We start from the raw sequence: 21,818 nt of genomic DNA, 5'->3' as shown, positions 1-21,818 counted from the left end.
GTAATACTCTCATTTGGGTGGGCTCTCACTTCACTCGGGACAGTCGTTTCCTTGATTGGTGTCAAAAATTAACGATGAAGTGTTGTTTTCCAGTTTCAAAATTTCAGGCCTGCCAAAGGTTAAGGAAACACGCCACCATAAAACAGACCCTCTGTGTTTGTCTTGAAACCAGGCAGCATTTACTTGCACTTCTCAAGCTGTCGTACATTCATTTTTATGCTGAGGCAACACTGTGTTTTGTTTGACAACATTTTTTAAGTTTTAGCCTCCTCTCGCTCCATTACTGAAGGATCTTTAAGCTCTCAAATAGAAAACCTTCAGAAAAGTAACCCTTTATACACTTGCTGGAGCAGCAGTATGTCTTGGAAGTTAAACAGGCCATCCTGTGGCCAAAAAGTCTCAATTCTGATCTCAAGACAAGTCACCTGTCCAGGCAAAAATGACATTGAAATCCTACCTGCTGACTCAAATGCAAATATGCACCATGGTAATAACCTGTCAAAAAATATTAGAAATCCTTTGAAGAGTAATTTCATTGATACATTTTGGGAAGCAAACCAAAACACACAGGAAAAAGCTTGTCTATGTGTGTGTGTTTGGGGTGTCGGTAGAAGTCAGACATCTCTCTGCACTTTTGAGTTCCCTCTGAAACACCAGCAGAGGAGTTCCTGGTGGCTGACAGAGCAGTTAATCCACGCAGAGGGGAGCAGCTCCAAACAACTGCAGAGAAACACAAGTCAAGCCACTTTTCATCACCGCCACAAAAACAGGCAACCCAAGACTCTTTGTGAGGAGATCACGCCGGGGTCTCTGTAGCTTTACCAATCTGTTGGCAGAAGAATCACCGCACATTATTAATAATGACAACCCTGAACTCGGAAGAATGGGATGCTTAAAAGGCAGAGCAATGGTGGGGAGGGGGGGCATCATTGCACGGCCACACAAAGGCAAAGCTCAACCTGACATTCCTGTGTAATTAAGACATCTCTCATATGGCACGTTTCTCTTGACCACTTGGGACTCTCATACAGGACCAGAGGGTTTTCAAAGCGACCGAGGGCAGCCTCTTCACATCTGTGATCACTAAGCGAGTGCAACATGGCCATGAATGCAGTTAGACTGTAACACTCTGCAGGCATTGTTTTTAATACACTGACATTTAAATTGTGATCCCACTTGCCCTTTCCAGGGGACCAACTGCACCGGTAGAACTGACAAAGAAATGAGGAAAGAGGGGAGAAAGTGTTCAGGGGCCAATACTTAAGTAAGTAAAGAAGATATGTAGTGGATTTTTCTATATTTTTAATACATTCTCTATTTTGAGTCAGCTACACTACAAACATTTTTTTCTTCTTACAACTGAAAAAAAATAAAATAAAATAACTTTAACCTGTTTCTAATGTAATTTAATGAAACACAATAATAACTTGTTGCAAGTATTTCTAAAAATCCATGTATGTTTACTTTATTCAAGTTCCTAATTTCTAGAAAATTATTTACACAAATTACCTTGTACTGAAAAGAGAAATATTCATCCTGCACTGGCCATTGTGTTCCCAAGTTTTTGGGGGTTTTTTTTGTTTTTAGGCGCCAGATGCAAACAGAATTTAGCCGGCTAAATCAGTTGGATTTTGTATATTACACTCACATTTTGTCCATATAATCTTAATCCGTTTAAATTAGGAAATTAAATATACAAAAAGCACCGGATGTTAACAAAAATCTTGAAAAGAAAAGTGAACCACTTTTTCCTGTCAGTTAAAGCTTTTTATCTTTAACTCCACTGAAAGTCTCAGTAAATCGATCTAACTCTGCACTTTCACGTCAGCGTGTGTGAAAATGATCCTGAGAGGGCAAATGATGGGATTGATTCATTTGCTGATGTAGGAGCACTTCACATTCTTGTGTTAACAATTAGCAAACGATAACAACTCACTCTGATGCTAACCAGGGTGGAAACGTGGTGACGACCTTTAACAGCCCTGATCTCAGATCTCATTCACACACACAGGTATGATTGAGAAATTAAATAAAACGTCAGTGTGGGGAAATGCAGATTCCCATGAAGATCACGGCACACATTTTTTGTGTGTGTGAAATCAATTGGGTCCAGATGTGTTATTAGGCCAGGATTAAAACAACGGGAAACAAGCCGCATAATGTATGAAGGCTTCACCTAACTTCCCTATTAATGCAATCAGTCTTTAATTACACAAAGTAAGAGTTAATTGACTTATTTTTGTTGGAGACACTCATTTTAAATGTGCTGTAGCTAATTTTCTTATAATCTCCTCACTGATGTTCACATCCCTTCTTCCTTTCCTTTCTCTTCTGTAATTATGCTGATAAAAATCTGGATGTAATTGACATAAAAAGAAAACTCTGGAAAGAATCAAAATGTGTATTAAAGCTTATTCAAAAGTCAAATCTTTGCGGAAAATAGTCTAAATATGAGGAGCACAGTGAAACACAACTGCTCTACAATAGCGGGAACCTGTGTTTGTGGTCTGCTTGAACATTATTGCATTTAGTTAATCAGTTGCTATTTTGATAGATTTTTTTTTAACTCCATCTAGTGGCGATGACTTGCTGTTGCTTAACAGTAATACTGGCTGTCTGGGCACAGATTTTTTAGAACCAAATCAAATCTTGTGAGGCAATAAAAGCAAACAGGAGGAAATCTTTTTTCTTGACTGTCAGATCCTGCATGAATTTCAGTGTGCGTTATATTTAAACAGTGCAACACCTGGTCAGGATGGTAAAAGGGCGTCCTTGCGTAAAAAGAGTCTGACTACTTGAGAGCATTTTTACATGAATACATTTTTAATGGTGTTGACTTTGGCTTGGTTTTAATTAATGACTTGGCTGAAGCAGCTGCTAAAGCTCCGGGAGGCAAGATCCTAAAGGGAGTCCAGAAGCTGAAAGCTCATGCTGATTTTTTGTTAAAAAAAATACAGAGCCAGATCAGTTTGTGATCAGTGTGATGTTGGATTTGATGCAACTACGAAGCATGACAATGTGAAGCAGGAAAAACATGTTTAGTCGTCACCACAGAAGCCGTCACATTGCAAGTGGGAGAGGAACACATTACAAAGTAGGTTTTCCACAGTAACTGTATTGCAAAAGTAAACAAGGCTGGCAATCATATCATTCAACGACAATATGCTTGTTCCTCGGAATTTGCCATTTCTCGATGTCTTTAAAAAAGTGAGCCATGAACTCAAACAGAATCGTCTAAATACAGAAAAATATAGATTCAGGTCAAAAAGGATTGTAAATACTTACTAGTACTGTAAATAACAGTAAGGGAAGACAGCTACAACAGGTATCATCCACTGTCCTGGCACAGTGGATGCATTTAATAGGTCGGACATACAAAAAAAAAAAACCCACAACAAAGCAACACACATATTGTACAAATAAAAACCTGAAAATATGTCCCACTGACAGAGTTTGATCATCTCATAATGTATCTGAGAAGTGGACGCGTGGTTTACATCTGCGACTAAAACGGTGTGATGGAGCCGTGGACACAGCTGCTTCTAATTATAATATTAACAATAATAATAACATGTCACATTGGAAATGTTGACCATGATACCATGACATTGAGTGAAGACAGGATGGAGATAAAAAAAAAATGTTCGTGATGCCCCCAAACACACACACACACGCGCGCGCACACACACACCCAAAAAAGGAAAAACAATAATTGTCTGCTAAGTAATTTCACAAGTAGATGAAATATTAAAAACAAAACCTCTTAAGAATTGTACAAGTATAAAAAAGCTACAAACATTAATAAATTACATCACTGACACATAAACACTTCACAAGGTGCTAGTAAAATAATTCCAAAACCCTTCAGGATACTAGAGCTGGAACAAGAGGCTGGTCATAGAAACTTTAAGTGTTTTTTTTTCCTTTTACATCATTTTCCCTCAAAGCTTCGTCTCTTGTTCAAACAGAATCACAATACAATTAGCTTTGTGTATGTAAGGCCATATGACAATAAAATGTATTGTTTCTTCAGTTGTTTTCCAGGCAACACCTTTAAATCTAATGAAAAGAAAAAGTTCAAAATGACTCTCTGCTATTAAAAAAACAAAAACAAAATGAAAGTTAAAAAATTAGGACTATACTGCATATCCACATATATATTTTTATTCATGTATTCATAATTAGCAAAACCGGTAAAAATGTAGAATTAAGCCTTAAGGGGAAAAGATACAAAAAGTAGTAATTTAAAAGGCTATGTACAAGCTACATTCTATATACTGTACTGTGTGAAGCCGTCAAAACGCAGAGATGAGTCAGGTTGGTGGTGCTGCCTGTGAAAGCAAAAGAAGAGAGAAAGTATCCCCATGTAACTGCAGACCTGACATGGATGAGGCTTATCATTAGCTACAGGTCCCACGTAGTGTCAGAAATGCTTTTTACGTCCACACACCAAATCCTGTTCAGCAGGCCTCCATTACCGTTTAGTCCTATGCTAGCCAATGTTGAAGTGCGAGACACATCCTGACAGCGCTGCTGTTTGATACACTTTGTGCTTTACAGTTGTTCCGTGAAGTCCCACAGCCTATCTACGTCTCGACACGAATAAATAAATATCACCGCTGATAGTGCTCTGCAAATGTATAAGTGTTAAAATAAAGAGATAAATGCTCGAGTTGACTCCAATCAAAACCGTACTCTACGATACACTGAGAATCCCGGCTGGGAAGGGAGAAAGGAGGTGATGTGTCCATTTCAACCCGTCGATCATCAGTGTGGCAATGATAAGCTGCATCCATATATGTGTAAAATCCCCCAAACCCTGACCCAAGCGCACATGCAACTGAATACATGCAAGGGATACTTTCAAAAATCTTGGAATGACTGCAATGTACTTCTACTTCATGTTTTAGCAACCCCTGATAAACTGACAGCTGTAGTAAAATGAGACATGTTCTCTTAAAAAATATTTATAGTAGGCTCTGTACACTTTAATATCTGAAAGTTATAAAGTATAAGTAGAGGCAAAAACCTATTTGAGTGATGTTCTTCTTAGAAATCGAAAACTGCATGATATTTTTTTCCATTGTTGGCTTTAATCAGTGAACGGGGGGGTGAGGTTGGGATGGGACCCAGCTCATGAATTCCCAGTCCTACAGCAGTCTGCTGCATGCTACAGGAGGAGCTTTCCGTTTCGATGGATCTTTAAAATCTTTCCAAGTCTCTGTTTGGCTGTTGCCATGCCTTTCTTTAGCCGCTTAGCTGTGAAAAGAACAAGAACAGACAGGTGATAAGACAGGACGTCCAGCCAGAGTGTTTGTGCTGCTGCTGCAGTGATAACTTATAACTCAATGGTTTTCATCGCTAAAATCTGAACTCCTTTATGAAACAAAATAATATAAACAAAAACTAGCCTTGTCTACATGCATGTTTGCAACATAGCCTTCTTCCTCCCTGCCATCATGCTGTAGCATCGGTACGTTTCCCGGCCACCAGCTGTCGACCAGTGGAATAACGTGACACTACTGGCATAAGGAATGTGTACTGTGTCTCCTATGCTCCCTAGGAGGTCTGCTGCAATTATTACGCGATATCCTTGATTATTTGAGCTGACCTCAATCGTCTGCACAATCGTTAGATTCCACAATCAAGGAAATTTTAAGCTCATGTTAGAAATGTTGCAACAAACAGAATGCGAATTAGGTGCGTTTCCATTGAGGCAAACAAACGTCCTGAGCACGGGGTTCCAACGTTAGGAAAAAAAGACTTACTGCTATTGTGCAGGTTCTTTTGTTTCAGCTCATTTGAGACTTTCCCACCAAAATGATGACCGAGACGTGCCAATAACAGGTCTCATTATATAACAGCCAGCAGGAGTTTATCGTGTTTTTCTCTGGCCTGTAAGCGGGGGCGGTCTTTATTAGATTGTGGCGACCATGCCCCCGGCCATTATTTGAGACTGTTGTTTTTTTTAACTACAAGCTTTTATTTGAGGAAATACATTATTAGACTTATACTATACTAGTGGCATAACATGAACAGAAAAAGACAAAGCGTCTTAATTAATCGTCAACAAAAATGCCCTAGCCACTAGTGGTCAAAAATATAAAACATGTCATTTGTGTTGTAATTCCTCTATGTTACCAGTAGAGGTCCACCACATTCACAGATTTGTTAACGTTTCTTTTGACAGATTGCTTTGACTCATGTTAGGTCACTTCATTTCTGATTATAAACACTGATCATCACATGTAGTATGAACATGCATTTCTTAAATCAAAATAAGCCCGATCTATATGGCAATGCTGTTACTACAGTGAACCCGACCTGGTCAGTCCACGCACATTAAGTTAAGGTTCAAAGACTTTATCAGAGGATTTCTCAGAGTACCTTGAAAACCTTGAAAACAAGGTGAGGGTGTAACACTGCATTTATCTGAAGAGCTGCCTCGTCTACATCCATCTACAAATCTACAGTTCATTTTACATTAATTAACTCTAAAAAGATAAACATACTATGCATGCATGAAAGGCAGCAGTTGTTCATTGCTAATAATAATTAATTATTCATTGTATTCACTACGATTTACCTTTGGCGTCTGCTGACCCCACACGGTCCCCCTTCGCCATGCTGTTGCTGTTGGTGCTAGTGGAGTTGGTGCTGTTGTTGGGAGAAGACATGGACGGTCGCCTCTGGCTGAGAAAAACCCCCGGCGCCATGGGCTGTGGCCCTCCCGGCGATTTCACTGTCCCAGTGTTGAACTCGTGGTCTGTCAGGCTGCCATCTTGAGAGTCCAGATTGTGCTCCGGCGAGCTACTGTCCTGAGAGATTTTCGGGGGCTCCTCAATTACTATCGTCTTCTTTTTGGTGCTTTTCTTCTTCTTCTTGGTTTTCTGCTGCTCCTCCTATTGACACACGTTTTGTTGGCCAATACTTACAGGAATAGTCACTATAACTATGTAAAAATATTGTCATGGCATACCTGATGAGAAAGCTTTGCTGCGGCTGCGGCCAGTCCCGTTTCTATGGAGGCCACTCGGGCTCCGTCTCTCGCCGGCCGCTCCTGTCGAGGAACTGAGGGTCCTACACGAGCTGTGATGACATTGAATTAAGGGTTTAGGACACATTTACTACATAAAACTGTGAAGGGTAGAACTTTCGTTAGTAATGCAAGCATATACCTGTCGGGCTGTATGGAGTGTCGTCACTGCTTTTCCGTTTTTTCGATCTGGATTTGAAAACAGGATTATCCTCTTCGGACTCCAGCGAGGGGTAAACTAAAATCGAGAGGCGTAACAGATTATTAACATGTCATGCATGTCAGGTTTTCAATGAGAGGATGTAGAAAATGAAACACTGCCAGACAATTATATGTCACATATGTAAAGCATAGAATGTGACGTGAGTGCACTTGGTTCTGCTTTCCATGCATCTAAAATGGTGGAAGTTTCCAGTGACAGCATGCAGGACAGCTGTGAGACAGCTGCTGACGGCCCCCTTCTCTCTCCTGCTCACAGCACAGCCATTCCAATCTAGACGTTGTATTATCTGATAATTGGATGATCAAGATAAAAAATGGCCTGTTTACAAAAGAAGGCCAGTGTGTGAGAAAAGCTTCACGCTGGCCTGAAGTATTCAGAGCGAGGACGTTCGTGCTGAGAACAACTAATTAGACACTAATTAGAAGTTCAAAAAGCATGTAAAATAACAATTTGGAACTTGCGTTAATGGCTTATTAACAAGCTGGGAGGTTCCAAACAGCTGTGTTTGGATGGGGTTCACAAAGAAAACATTTCAGAGGGGGAAAAAATCACAAATTGGAGCAACACGAAAGGGCGGATTTGGAAAGGAGGCACAAAAAATAAACTTGAACCCTATCATCTACTCCTAATGAAAAGTTCCAGGCCAAATTTAGAATTAAAGACCCACATGTTGATCCACTGGGGTCAATCTGTTTTTAACTGCACCTGTTAGCAGCAGTGACAATCAGGCATGGCAGATAATTATTTTAGAATTTATTCGCTCAAAAAAATAACCGATACACTGGGCCGCCCTCTGAGAGCTTTTTAAAATTCAAATGAAACAGGAACAAGAGGCTCGTTGGCTTTTGGCGCTCACCATAATCTGAGTCCTTGAAACAGGCGTCCATGTGATCCTGGTCGTCATCATAATCCAGACTCTCAATACTGCTGCTTTTCCTGGGTTTCTTCGGTAGCCGTTTGGTGGGCCGCTTGCTGCTGTGGCTGCCGCCGCCAGCTCCTCCGCTGGCCTTCTTGCCGGCCTGCGCGCTGTGCGAGTTGCTCTTCGACTGGCTATTGTTTTTGGACTGGCTGTTGCTCCACGGCTGCTGCAAGCTGTCTGAAGACGACAGGTTGGCCATGGACAGCATGCCCTGAATGGCCTCCTGTGTGCTGGGAGATGCAGGTGGCTGACTGTAAGTACGTCAATAAAAAATACACAACAACACAGCCATTACACAGCAGTCAACACGCTGGCAGGGGTGAAGAGTGACTGAGAGAAATAATTGAAAAAGGCTTTTAAGTGGATGTAAATGTCACCAGTTGTGCTATTAAGCATCATTACCTTTTGACACCGGCAAAATATTACAAATTGTACTGAATCTGGAAGAGCCATGTAAAGCTGTCAAATCTAAATATTCTCCACAGACCTGTGATTACTTTAAGAACAGCTACATAAATATTCACACACCTATTAAGCTATTAGCAGCTGAGCTACAATAACGAGCAAAGTGACTATCAAGCAGTGATATAATGAGCCGTGGTCACTTCATTCCCCACACTCACACTGAGTTCCCTCTTCAAAGCCCCAAAACAATTTTAGAAATTAACATATTTCAGTCGATTTTTTTTCTTTCTTTCTTTCATTGCTCATTTGTAGCTTTCAATGTGGTGGAAACAGACCATCAAGAGAACTTGATCATCAAGAGCTGAACGAAACAGCAAACAGTGAAAGGCAAAGGGAAGAGCCTGGAGCCATGCAGCGTTTGATAGATTAAGGCGGGATGAAACAAACATTGACTTAACACAAACCGCTGACAGAATCTGCGTAAACTGTTGCTTCACCGCGTTAGTTGATTTTTCAGCTTTAAGCAAAGTTATAATATTCAGCTTTTTCATCCAATTATATCATCGTTGAGCCGGCCATTTGTTTGTCTCTGGGTTGCCCCATTAAGGAGTGTAAGACCTAAAGTGAATTTACAGAGAGGAAATAAGGTCCAGTGGGAGCCATTTAGAGAGTAATGGTGTGCATGTAGTGTAACCCAAGTGTGTTTAGATGTAAAGGTTCCTTTAGTGTTGAAGGAAATGGATTGAAAAAGCAGAAACTAATGACATCAGGGCTGGTCAGTCTACCTGTTGGTGCTGTAGTCGATCCCACCCACTTGTTTGCTGGCCTGCAGCAGGTCAAGAATCCCCGCAGCGCTGCCGCCCTTTTTCTTGACCTTAGAGTTGCGACTTTTGACCTCAGGCTTGGCCTCTGTGTCTATGTGCAGAGTCTCTTCATCTGAGGAGTCCACACTCTGATTTTGGAGAAAGTGAACAGAGTAAAATAGACATGAGAGACGCGGCAACAGGGGAAAGTGGTGTTGTTGACGTTTGCAACCAATTAACGTGATTTCTCTGGATTTCAGCTATTTTGGTCGTAACTCTTCTAATGACGGTCTTCCTGCTGTTTCCTTGTTTGACCTCTTCTTTGTGGTGATTTAGTTTGACTTTAATTAATTCAATTAAATTAATTTAGAAATATGCACCAAGTACATTTTGACAGACAAAACATATAATAATACAGACCTAACTTAGGACCTTGGTCACTTCATTTGATATTTCCAAACTCATTTGCATTTACACGATTACCACAATTTAAGAGACCCCAGAGGAATCTGAATACTCGGGGCAGCTGCCTACTTTACCCATTTAAAAATTCAGTCTTAGAAAGTAAGTGAGTAACTATAAGACTATTATGATATGGTTTCCAGTGACCTTTCATCAGTAAACACAACAGCATCTGGTATAAGCCCCTTTCTTCCTCTGCCACAGCTATTTCCCTCATCAGTGTGTGGTGGTCGTCCACAGCTTAGGGAGCTTCTTCTTCTGATTAACCCAGAATGCATTTTTTACATCCTTATTTAAAAATCTGAGCTCGAAAAGGAGCATTTCAGCATGCTCTTGTCCCTGTAATGCCTTGGAACCCGACTGGTTTTAAACTAATTCTGAGCTCATGGGATGTAGCTGGCTGGGCAAGTCCAATGTTTCATCATAGTATAATCACATTGCTACAATTGCTGGAAGTTTGCATCACAATATTTGATTATTGTCAAGGTCTTTATTTAAAAGTGATGTCATGTGATATGTACCTTGGCCACCAAGGGTTGGAACTTTGGTTTCTTGGCTGGCTGAATGGGGTCTCTGATGTCTGACAAAACTGGAAAAAAAATGAATTCATCATTGAGCAATAACTAAAACACAAGTTGTTAATCTAAACGTTTTAATTGTTGATACAGTAGGGCTGGGTATTGATATGTGACATCTGTGCTAATCCAATACCTGATCTCCGGTGCCCTTTGGTCAAACAATACTTAAAAAACAATACTTTATTTTGGTGAATTTAAACATGTTCTGACCTAGCCTGGTAATTAGACTGAACATCCATTTTGTTTACCTTCATTCATTCAGGGGGTTAATTTGCTTTGCTCTGTGCTAGCCCAATCACTCTCTACTGCCACTGGCATTTTCAAAGGCTGTGTCAATCTCATCCATGCTTGTCGCCATGTTTTTGTTGTTATTTTTCAGTGGCGTAGCTAGTTAGCTAATTAGCTATGTAGGAAGATGATGTCTCAAGTCTTTATCCCACCCACAAAGTTTTGATTGGACATTTGTTTTTCCAGGGGAAAATGGCCAAAAAAAACAGGGAAACTGGCAATCAATGAGCACTACAGCTAATCACTGAACAAATATGCACCCAAATGTGCCAAACTGCATCTGTACTGAATAAAGAACTTCACCTAAATAAAATATACGCTAAAGTTAAATAAGTTTCCTGATTTAGACCAGGAAATATCAGCTCATATCTACATAGCTATCTAGCTACACCCACCCAGTCCTAATAATCTAACCGAGCATTTAATACCAATTGATCCTCAATCCTATGGACACATTTTAAGTCTATAAAAAATTGGGGCTTGATACCCAGCCCAAGTTGATAGTTTAAATAAACTGAAACACTACACGAAATAAGTCCAAAATACTCACAGGACTGATCTCTCTTAACAGGGTTCTTTTTCCGCCTGATGGGGAATTCGTCAATCTTCAGCTCCCCCTCATCTGAGACGTACTCATACTCATCTCTCACTGGCTTGGTTTTGTCCTCTTTTAGGTTTTGTAATGATCCAAAAACACTTGAGTTGGTCTGAGGTTTCAGCGTCTTGGAGCTGAAAAGGAAACCACAGGACAATAATGGAGTGATACGAGGCTCAGCCAGGCACTCGCAGTGAGAAGTCCTCGAATTAGCTCTAATGGATATGGTGCTGATAGCCACATAGCTCTGTAATCACCATAATACACCACATGAGAAGGTTAACATGCTCTCCTCTCACAGGACCTTTCATGAAACGTTTATATGGCAATCACAGCCATTCCATACATACCCGAGCATTTTCTTGTGAGACATGGTAAAGCTGAATTTGTCTTTATTGCTTGACAGCGGCGTTCTGTCAAATTTGCACTCTTCCTCCATTTTCAGCAGGGAATCTGGTTTACTATTCTGTAAAGTTAAAAATTAAATAATATCAAAGAAGGGAATTAAATTAACATGATATTAAAAGACACATTGACCAAGTTGACTGAAATTAGAATATCACAGACTGGTTCATCAGCATTTTAACTGACAAGAATGAACGATCCAAGTTTAAAGATCCATTCAGTAGTTTTATATTACAAATGTCTCAAATGAAAGTGATGATGTTAATCTCCACAGATCTTATTCACTTTTTCTGGCCCGATTTAAACTAAACCAAATCTTCTAAAAGGAATGCAAAACAGCTGCCATAAAACTCACCCCTGGGCAGACTGTGTAATTTACTGAAATCCAAGAATATACATTTTCAAATATTCGCTCCTCAACAATTTTGACTCCTAAATTAAAGGCATGTGACGACGCGGTGTAAACTGAAACTGACATTTCACATCGTCTCATGCATTTCTTAAATTGACAATTACAGTACAGGCCTAATTGCCCAGCACACAGAGGAGCTGTGAACTTTTACGTGAATCAACAGTGATCACAAGGGAAGATGTGGTCTCCAGTGACCTTGGTAAACATCTAACAGGGTCTCTGCTCCATCTGCAAATGTTTGGCCTGATGTGAAGAAGCAGTTGGATGGAGATCCTTGGAGGGGCTGCAAACATTCCACAGCAGTTTGGCATTGAAGTTTCCATGAAACTAAAGCCCTCAAATGTCTTCCGTTCAACAAAATTACACTTTTGCTTAGAAAAAGCCTCCCCCTGCTGCTCTGCAATAATGATACAACAAACTTTTTTCAAAAGATGAGGGCATATGTAAATACTTAGATGGAACACAGTGGATATGGACGTGGCGTAATTCCATTAGGTAAACTCTGAGAGGGTGGATGTTTCTGGCGTAGCTCTGATGAGCTGCAGGCCTCAAATGTGCGACTTAGGCCACATCATTATTTTTGCTGATTGCTTTGAAGTGAAGTGTGCAAATCACTTTTGGATGACCCTACATTTTTTTGTTCAGCTGCTCAGCTTGTAAACTTCACAACAGCGTGAGTCTTCTTTACTAAATGCTGGCAAGCCTTCAATTTATGTGAACTTTTAAAGGATTGTGATATTATTTACTTTATTAGTAGCGACATGGACCAATAGCAACAAAACAAAAGTCAGTGGGCTCATCAAAATCTGGAGCTCATGAACATCCAAAATAGATTTTACTGCAGTCTTAACAGTTTTGATTGAATCAAAATACCTCTGACAGATGATACCTTCATGTTCTCTGGAAGCTACTTTGGCCTGTAACAACCATTAGATTAAATCATGAGCTTAAATGATCTTACCTTATACTTCCATTTGGCTTCAGTCTTGTTTTTATTCTGCTCTCTGATTTCAAACTTCTCCATGTTGTTCTGCTTTGATATTTCCTTCTCTGACATACTCAGGACATTCTTAACAGCCTGAAAAATGGCACGTATATGAAGAAAGACACAAATATTAATAGACAAATTCATCCAAGAGTAACTATGGGTTGCTTTTGCCCTTCTGCATGGTTACATCTGAGAAGCTTTCTGCTGGAAGGGATGCAAAAATAAAGTGAAACATAAAGTGAAAACTAACAAAATCATTCTACAAAAAAAGAAATTTTACAATAAGATTTCCATCTGCTCACCTTTGTCTTTTTTGGCTGGTCCATTTTACTCAAGATGTCTTTCGCATGAGACTCAAGAGCGGCGAAGCTAGAGGGTTTAGGAGGCGGCGACAACTCTTTTGCTTTCTTCGCTTTCTTCTTTCCTCCTTCCTTGACCTTCGGCAGTTTCGGGGGCTTGGGAGCCTTGGGCATCTTTGGGGGTTTGGGAGGCTTGGGGGGTTTGGGGGGTTTGGAAGCTTTCTTTCTGGCTTTCTCTCTGCTAGGTGAGGGGACGTGGGCAGGGGAAACGGGCTCTTCAGGCTCAGAGTGGGTGGATGGAGGTTCCTCCACTGGTACCTTAATGCTTGGCTCACTCTTAATGGCTTTTGTTGCATTCTAGAAATAAAAGCAGGAACTGTGTGAGCTATATGAAATAGCATAACATCATTCTGTTTTTCTGTAATAGCCATTTGTCATGATTTTTGGCATTTTGTAGGTGCATGGTCAAAAGAAAAGGACAGATTCATTGATCGTGAAAGTTGTTAGTTGGACCCCTATATAAGATTTTATTGATATCACAAAGTTATTAAAATTTTTTAAATTTTCCCAATTTCAGTTCTGGCGTCAAACTGCTGTCCAACTGTGGACCCGTCTTGTAGGAAGTACACAGGAAGTACGGGGCGTCACTTCCATTAACAAACTTTTTCCCCCCTAAGAACCTAATTCATTTAACTAAACAAAGAGGAAATATTTGTCATTTCTTACGTGTAAAAAAAGGAAAGGGGTCATACGTTGAAACCATCATTTTGTACAGAGCATTAGGTCCACCGAGTGTAAAACTATCTGGAACCTTTAGAGAATGTTTGATCATATTATATTTATGCCAAAATAAAATCAAAATACCTCTGACAGTCTGATCTCTTTGGCAAGATCCTTAATGAGCTGTGATGGTTTCATGTTCTCTGGAAGCTCATCCTCATGTTCCAAGAGGGCCTGTTATGAGGAAAACACACAAAATTGTCATTACCTTTCATAGCATCTTAGATGGACAACTGACAGCTCAATTGCTAATGTGTCCGTACCTGTTTTTTAGTCCAAGCTCTGAAAGCTCCATTGATGATTTTGGCACCATGTATCAGGTATGGGGCTGGTTGCTTATTTGCTTTATGTAAACCTTCAGAAAAACAAATCCAAATGTTTCATTCAACCATGGCGACCCTTAACAAAAAGCTTCATTCTCTGTGTCAGCAGTATAATGAAATAAAGCTTGTTTAAAGGACAATTTGGTATATTCAGTAATTACTTTATATAGGAGTATATATAGTATGTAAGTGGATTTGTGTGTTTTATATCAAACGTACAGTATTTTTATGAGGAAAAGCAGTGCAGACATTTGACATCATCCTGCCTTACCTTAATGGCATTGTCACTTTGTTCATGTTCAGTGTGATGTCTAATTTAAGATTTCTGTGCCGTAAAAAAAATGAATGGAAACCAATGGCTGCCTGAAACAGCAGGAAAAACAGAAACACTTTGACTTTCTGTCTGATGTCTGTACTTATTTGTCCTCAGTTTTTCTGACATGTTGCATCTGTGGTGCTTCCTACGTACATATTTACACCTTAGGAGTTACAATAGTGAACTGCATTTCCCATGTGTACTTGCATGAAAAAAGTTCCAGTGTGCCCTATTTGATGTTATTAAAAGCTTTTGTCAAACATTTGCCTCGAGACTTCATTTTACAGTTGCAAAATAACCTGCCAGTGCTCTCTGTTGGACAAACTATGTAATGATTTCATGAACTCCATCATTTCTATTCCAGTCTAGATTAAACTGCGACAGCTCCAGACCTGATTTATGTGAAATTATGCAAATTCAGTTTTAGAGTAGATCGCCTCTTTCATTTCAGTGTAATGGCAGAAAAGCGGTGTCTGAATATCTAAGTATCAACTGAAGTGGATTTACAACCAAAACAGGAAATTATTAAATCAAGGCAAAAATACCAGCAGCAGTGAAGTGAGTCTTTTTCCTGCACTGAAAGAGCTGACCTTGTTAAAAAGAATAATGGCATATTAATGGCAAGGCCTCGTGGGTTAGAAGTAGTGCGCACCACACACAATTGCAATCTGGCTTTAAGACACACACATACACAGAAAATGGTGGAAACATAAACAGTTGGCCCAAGCCAGCTGAGAGGAGTTTAAACACAGGCTTGTAATGGAGCAAGTGATTCTAGCTGAGCCAAACCTTTTGAAGCTAATCATCTGTGAACTCTGCGATTCACCGATTTAATGACTGAAATAATATTAAAGCATCCAGCTCCTCATCTGTGCAGCAGATATGCAGCCGTACGCTGAGTGTGCGGCTCAGAAAAAGGCATTTCTGACAGTGTTTGTGTTTTTTCTGCTTTCATGCATTCTTCAGGAGAAATGGAGTTAAATGAGGAGATGTAAGTTTACATTAAAATACCACATAGTATACCAAAAATAAAATCTATGAATACAACAAACTGATTTAGGAGTTTACCTTTGAATCGCTCGAGGAGATGTCGTCCCACATACCAGCACGCCGTCTCAAAGTTAGGGAAGGGGTTGAGAGTTTTGACCTTTAGCCGCTTCTCGATTTCATACGCTCTGAGGAGAATAACACAAGATGTTTCAGCTAAACATCGTCCTGCATTACTAACATTATTGCAACAAACTATGCAATTCACAAGGTCTTTCCAAACGTGGAGAATTCAGAAACAGCTTGGTGGAATTTAGAGCTAAAAGTCCTCAACGAGGACCCAGTGGAAACTTCTGTGTAAAATCAGCCAGTCTGCAAGTCACACTAAATCCCCTCAAAATTAGGACATGGCTGTTTTTCAGGAGGCATGGCGGATCACAGCAATTACTTCCAAACACAATGACGACAACGCAGCATGAAGGATGAATGTGTGTGCAATAAGACAGGTGTACAAACCTCATCTGCATCTCCACACTCAGGTTGTGGACGAAGTGTCCAGAGAACGCCAGGCAGTCGACTGGAGTCAGTATTGCATTGATCCACCCTGAGGGGGTAAAAAAAATCCACTAATTGTAAATAATAAAGATATTCATTAATTCGATATTTCTAATGAATGATTAAAGAAAAATCATTATTATTACTTTCTGACAATACTGTTTTTTATATGATTTCCGTATAAAAAACTTAATGTTCATTAGTCAGGTACTTCATTAGCTGGACTGACCAAAGACAGACATCACTGTCCTGTTATTTTATCCATAAAAAAGATCCCTATTAATTTTCTAGAAAAACTGTATAGCAAAACAGCATTGTAATAGGAGATTACATATAATGTGATTGTCCATATCTCCCACTACTAATGAACAGCTTCATCTATCAGAAAAGAAAAAACTTAAACCATGCATGTTATTTCCATTTGTTACTTATTGAAGGGAAAAAACAACAATACAGCACTTAATTAATTAATTAATTAATAATCAATCGAATCCTGATTTTTTTTCTTGAATTTTGTAGCTCTTAAGTTAGAAAACATACACTTGTCTGTCAAAAAAACTCAAAAACTAACTCTAACCGACATTTACAAAGTTAACAATGATATAAAAAACTGAAAAAAAGCTGAAACCAGAATATGTTTAGCATTTTTGCTTGAAAAATGAGTTCAGCGATTAATCAATTATTGACACTAATTCTTTCAGTATCACGTTATATCAAATCAAATGGAAATTTCAGTTTTCATTACATTCACTGGCACCTTCAGATTTTTTTGACTGGGGCTGCCCACGCGGGGCGCTGACTTCTGCACGGGTGGCATGCAGTACGAGTGTGGCTCACACAATTTACCATCATAATCATCTTTAATTACAGTAACATTACGGCTTCTCACATCCTGTGGTGACATTTTTTTATTTTACAAGAAGTCCTGACAGGGAAATTGTACCTCCATTCAAAAATACTCGTCCTGTCTCTGATTGGCAGATAGCCAATTATAGTTTAGGATAAAGGGCGGTCAATCAGATTGCATAGATGGCCTCGATTTACATTACAATTAGAATCTTTAGGATCAAGACAAGATATTCCCTCACAAATGAAACAGTATCATTATATTATTACATGTTCTTCTAAACGTTCAGCTGTGTTCGTGCCCTGAGCGCAGCTCTGACCTGATGGGATGAACAGAGTCTGCCCTTGCTTCAGAGTACATTTGTAACACTTGTCCACCTGGTCGGCAAAGAACATCTCGCTGTGATTGGATGATGATCTCCAGCGCTCGTACAGAGACAGGTTGGCAGAGGTGGGCTTGATGAGGAAGAAGATCTTTTCTCCCTGCAAACACAAACACAATCAGATATTCTGGCATCATCATCATATGAGAGACGGAGCTTAATATCTTCCACATTTCCTCTGGAAACATTCAGAATGAAGGAAAGTCAGTGCTGTTTGAACTGAATTCTCATCATATCAGACGACACTGACTGTCTGATAGCTTTTTGTGTTACATGGCCAACTCTGACTCAACATACTGGTCTAACCGTGAGTGTGACACACCTTTAGGACGTGGTACCAGACGGAGGCGCCCCCGCACTCAATGTGGAAGTCTGTGTAGCTGTCTTTGACACAGATGAGACAGTATTTGGTGACTTTTGGCTTCCCAAGCAGAGCGTCATCAGGCCAGTAGTTTTCTACCCAAGACAACCGCCGCACAATCTGTGGACTCTCCACTATGCTGTTCATCCTGTCCCAGAAAAACAGGAAAAAGAAAGGAACACCAGGAGTTTTCCAGCTTTAGAAGCCAAATCTCATTTTAGAAACTTCATTTCAACCTTCACCATCCTCAGATCCAGTGTGTGTACCTTGTGTCAGAGAACTCCAGGTTGATGACATTTAACACTTTCTTTCTGTTTGTGCTGTAGTAATAATCGACAAACTCTTTGAGCTTCATCTTGCTGTCGGTCTGTTTGGTGACGTCAATGACGTCCACGCCGACATCAGGACCTTAGACAATAACAGAGGACACAGAAGACACGATAAAACAAGCTGAAGGAAAACTAACCGCCTACAAGCTAAACGTTTTCTTTAAACAGGAAACTGGTTTACAAAATATGTCTGTAGCAGTATACTGTTGATATGTAAGAAGTGATCTCATCACTGAGCGCTTGTGCACAGGGAGAAGAAAGAACAGATGCGCCCCCTATTGAAAAGCAAATAGTATAGTGCATTTCTTAACTTTTGATTCTTTTATCTTAAAACACAGATATCAGATGGATGTAGTAGTAGAAGTAGAATAACAAACATTATTAGTAGATATAACAGTAAAAGTAGTATTGTTAGTAGTGGCAGGAAATGTATTATTAGTAGTAATGGTAGTTTTACTCATGTCACTACTTCCAGTAATGTTACTAGTAACGGAGTGGTATAAGAAACAGTAGTAGGGATAGCATTAATTATAGTAGTACTAGTAGTAGTACGTTGATCATTAGTAATACTACAGTATAGTAGCAGCAACAGCAGAAATATTAGTGCTGACTATTGCAGTAATAGAGGCGGTAAAAGCAACAGTTGCAGTAGTGCACTAGTAGTAGTCACAGCTGTAGTCACAGCAGTAGTAGGGGTGGTAGAAACAAAAGTAGTAATTATTATACAGCAGCAAGAATAGTAATCCTGGTAGTAATAGCAGCAGCAGTAGTAGTTACTGCAGTAACTGTCAGCAGTATTTCCTTACCGACATAGTTCTCCACATCACTGATGTAGAAGGTGGGAGCGGGCATGGACATGCCTAGGCCCTCTTTCTTCTGAGCCAGGATTGGCTCATTGAAGCCGTTCTCCTCCAAGTAATCCATGGTCAGCTGACCACCGCTTAGCTTCACCACGACATCATCAGCACTGGAAACCACACACAACCAGTGACACACTGGCTTTTCACCAATTGCAGAATTGAAATAAAGACCTGACTGTTAAACCTGTTAAACTGTCTGAGGACAGATCCTGAAAAGTTATGAGACTATGCCCTCTAGTGGAATTATTAATAAAGTCAGGAATAATATTGCCAGGAGGACAATATTTAAGAATTCCAAATGAAATATCAAGAGGCCAAATCCATATAAGCAATCATTTAATTTGATTAGAAGTGAATTCATTAAATGTGAGCCCAATTACAGATTAAGTATGACTTCAGTTATAAAGATGGTGTGATTATCACCACTTTATCTCACACTGTCACCCCGTTTATGGTGTTGACAGTTACAATAGTAATGACTTGTACAAAACATGTGTCTATAATGTCTTTACCTTGGAAATGTCCTACTGCGAAGCTCCTTTATGAAAACCTGACTGCCGTTCTGAACCGCTTTGATATCTGTGCTTTGCCCCGTGTCATGTTTGCTCCAGTTCTTTTTCTTTTTCACTAAGGAACAGAAAAAATAAAACATAATAAAACACTACCAACATCTCCACACTGCAAGAAAAATGAAAATAATTTCATTTCATATTCAGACATTAAATGTTAGATCTGTGACAATAATTTTCTGTCACGTGACGAAGAATAGTCAACAAGTTAAAGCTGAGAAGAAGTGATATAATCATACCAGCAAGGCAGCTGTTTTACTTCTTTGTCAAGAGAAGTAACTTTCAGTCAGCAACAGTCAATACAACTCACCCTGAGGAGCGCTACTTACATGTGGATTTGCCGTGGGTCTTCTCGCAGTTTGGACAGTGATATATGTCAATATCTGGAGCGTCATCTTCATCCACCCCAACACAGCTGCAACAACACAAGAAACACTTTTTAATGTTTGGGAATGTGACCCATTTTCCCACATGTAGAGGTTTGTTAGGGTTTTGAATGTCTGTTTTTGGTTCTCTCTGCTTCCCTGCAGTATAACACTCAACCTGCCTGAAAGAGAACTGAAACTTGGTTGAGTTTTATGATCAGTCACACTGACATCATGCATGCTTTTATTTTGGTCAAAGTTATAATGTTATCACTGCACTGACAGCAGGGCTGTGAAACTAGTGAGAAACGGCCAAGGTGACGTCTTCAAATTGCTTGTTTTGTCTGATCACCAGTCCAAAACCCTAAGATACTCTGTTTACAATGATATAAAACAAATCCTCACGTGAGAAGCTGGAACCAGAGAACATTTAAAGTAGGCGTGGGAATCACCAGAGGCCCCACGATGCAATATTATCACGATACTAATGTCACAATACTATATTATTGCGATTTTAAAAATATTGCGATGTATTGGAATTTATTATTTTTTTCCAACTTTAAATTGTGTCCCCAAAGGAAACCTCTTCTCAAAAGCAATAGCTGTTATTATTATAGTACCAAAAAAAGTTAAATTCTCATGTACAATTTATATAATAAAAGATCGATACTTGGGAGACTATTAATATCCGTCTACACACTCTAAATGCACAAGTATTCTATATCATAGCACTGTGGTTTACAGCGTGGCTGCTGTGGAAGGAAGTGTTGGTTGAATTGGCACAAGGCAGTTTGCCTCTGTTTGTGCCTTTCATGTAATAATCCCTTCTACATTACTATTTATTTATCTCATAACACTCTTTGTGACTGGAATGTGATCATTGGTGCATCTGTAAAAATCACAACAGCATGAGAAATATAAACTAAGGCTAGAGAGTGAAGAGAAAGCATAAATGTATGTAGTGCAGAACATGCACAGGCCTCAGTGCTGATGCAACAAATGGCATCGTGGGAAACGCATTAAAAACACAAAAATGTCCAGTTGATTGATTTGAAAACAAAACATGTTTCAAATGATGACCAGCGCCTCCCACTGTTTCTCTTTTGCACAAGCAAATTCCTCCCGTTTGGAGCCTCTGCTCCCAACTCCACTGAAGTGGGAGTTTCCCAGAATACTTCCTTTTCCCCCTGTGAACTCCACAGCTTTACTACACCGCCTACTTGCTTTCACTGAAGGCAAACACATGAGTGTGTGGAAATGCTTGTTAATGACATCCTTAAATTGGAGGCCTGGAGAAAAACTCCTGAAACTCTTACTAAACATGAAATGTGCAGACAAACATATGTTAAGACACTTTTACTGTCCGCTTTTTGTCGTATCAAAGAGTGTGGCAGTGAACTCACTTCAATTTGTTTGCTAAGTAGCAGGAAAGCCATGTTTTTGCCAAGTTAGGAGTACGGTGTTGTCTTTCAGTGTCTGAGGATTATAGAAACGTCTCACCTTGACTACAGTAAAGCTGTGGCACAGCTCCAGACTAATTCTGCTGACACGTTTCTGTCTGAGACTAAACGCACATCATAGGATCAGATTACCTCAACTTGCTCTACACTGTTGCCGTGTTGGTATCAAAATTGATTTTATGAGTATAGGGTTTATTTTTAAACCTGGGCCAGGTCTAAACCACATCTGAGTTCTTTCATCACTTTATGAGCTGCACGGCAACGTTGTCCT

General features: G+C 39.7%; 1 protein-coding gene across 2 annotated transcripts in view; it reads right to left on the bottom strand.

Annotated features, from left to right (window-relative positions):
* Positions 1–3,019: 3,019 nt before the first annotated feature.
* phf2 (PHD finger protein 2) overlaps positions 3,020–21,818 on the bottom strand; it is a 31,331-nt gene continuing 12,532 nt past the window's right edge. Inside the window, exons 2-22 of one of the 2 annotated variants that reach the window (XM_038696532.1) lie at positions 20,052–20,137; positions 19,666–19,780; positions 19,100–19,260; positions 18,231–18,372; positions 17,926–18,112; positions 17,541–17,703; positions 16,336–16,423; positions 15,901–16,007; positions 14,457–14,548; positions 14,278–14,367; positions 13,417–13,770; positions 13,088–13,204; positions 11,660–11,775; positions 11,265–11,443; positions 10,370–10,437; positions 9,369–9,535; positions 8,116–8,408; positions 7,179–7,274; positions 6,980–7,089; positions 6,587–6,902; positions 3,020–5,259 (exon numbers count right to left, since the gene is read on the bottom strand). In XM_038696532.1, coding sequence (XP_038552460.1) covers positions 5,171–5,259; positions 6,587–6,902; positions 6,980–7,089; positions 7,179–7,274; positions 8,116–8,408; positions 9,369–9,535; positions 10,370–10,437; positions 11,265–11,443; positions 11,660–11,775; positions 13,088–13,204; positions 13,417–13,770; positions 14,278–14,367; positions 14,457–14,548; positions 15,901–16,007; positions 16,336–16,423; positions 17,541–17,703; positions 17,926–18,112; positions 18,231–18,372; positions 19,100–19,260; positions 19,666–19,780; positions 20,052–20,137 — 3,136 coding nt within the window. In that variant the 3' untranslated portion in view covers positions 3,020–5,170. Of the gene's footprint in view, positions 5,260–6,586; positions 6,903–6,979; positions 7,090–7,178; positions 7,275–8,115; positions 8,430–9,368; positions 9,536–10,369; positions 10,438–11,264; positions 11,444–11,659; positions 11,776–13,087; positions 13,205–13,416; positions 13,771–14,277; positions 14,368–14,456; positions 14,549–15,900; positions 16,008–16,335; positions 16,424–17,540; positions 17,704–17,925; positions 18,113–18,230; positions 18,373–19,099; positions 19,261–19,665; positions 19,781–20,051; positions 20,138–21,818 lie in introns of both variants that reach the window. The other variant, XM_038696531.1, reaches the window with a different exon arrangement.

This window comes from Micropterus salmoides, unplaced genomic scaffold, assembly GCF_014851395.1.
Source record: "Micropterus salmoides isolate LMB-PRFRI ecotype aquatic unplaced genomic scaffold, ASM1485139v1 Ms_hic_scaffold_4, whole genome shotgun sequence".
In the NCBI taxonomy this organism is placed as follows: domain Eukaryota; kingdom Metazoa; phylum Chordata; class Actinopteri; order Centrarchiformes; family Centrarchidae; genus Micropterus; species Micropterus salmoides.
Note: the sequence above shows the minus strand (reverse complement) of the source record. Positions and strands in the feature narration are given on the sequence as shown.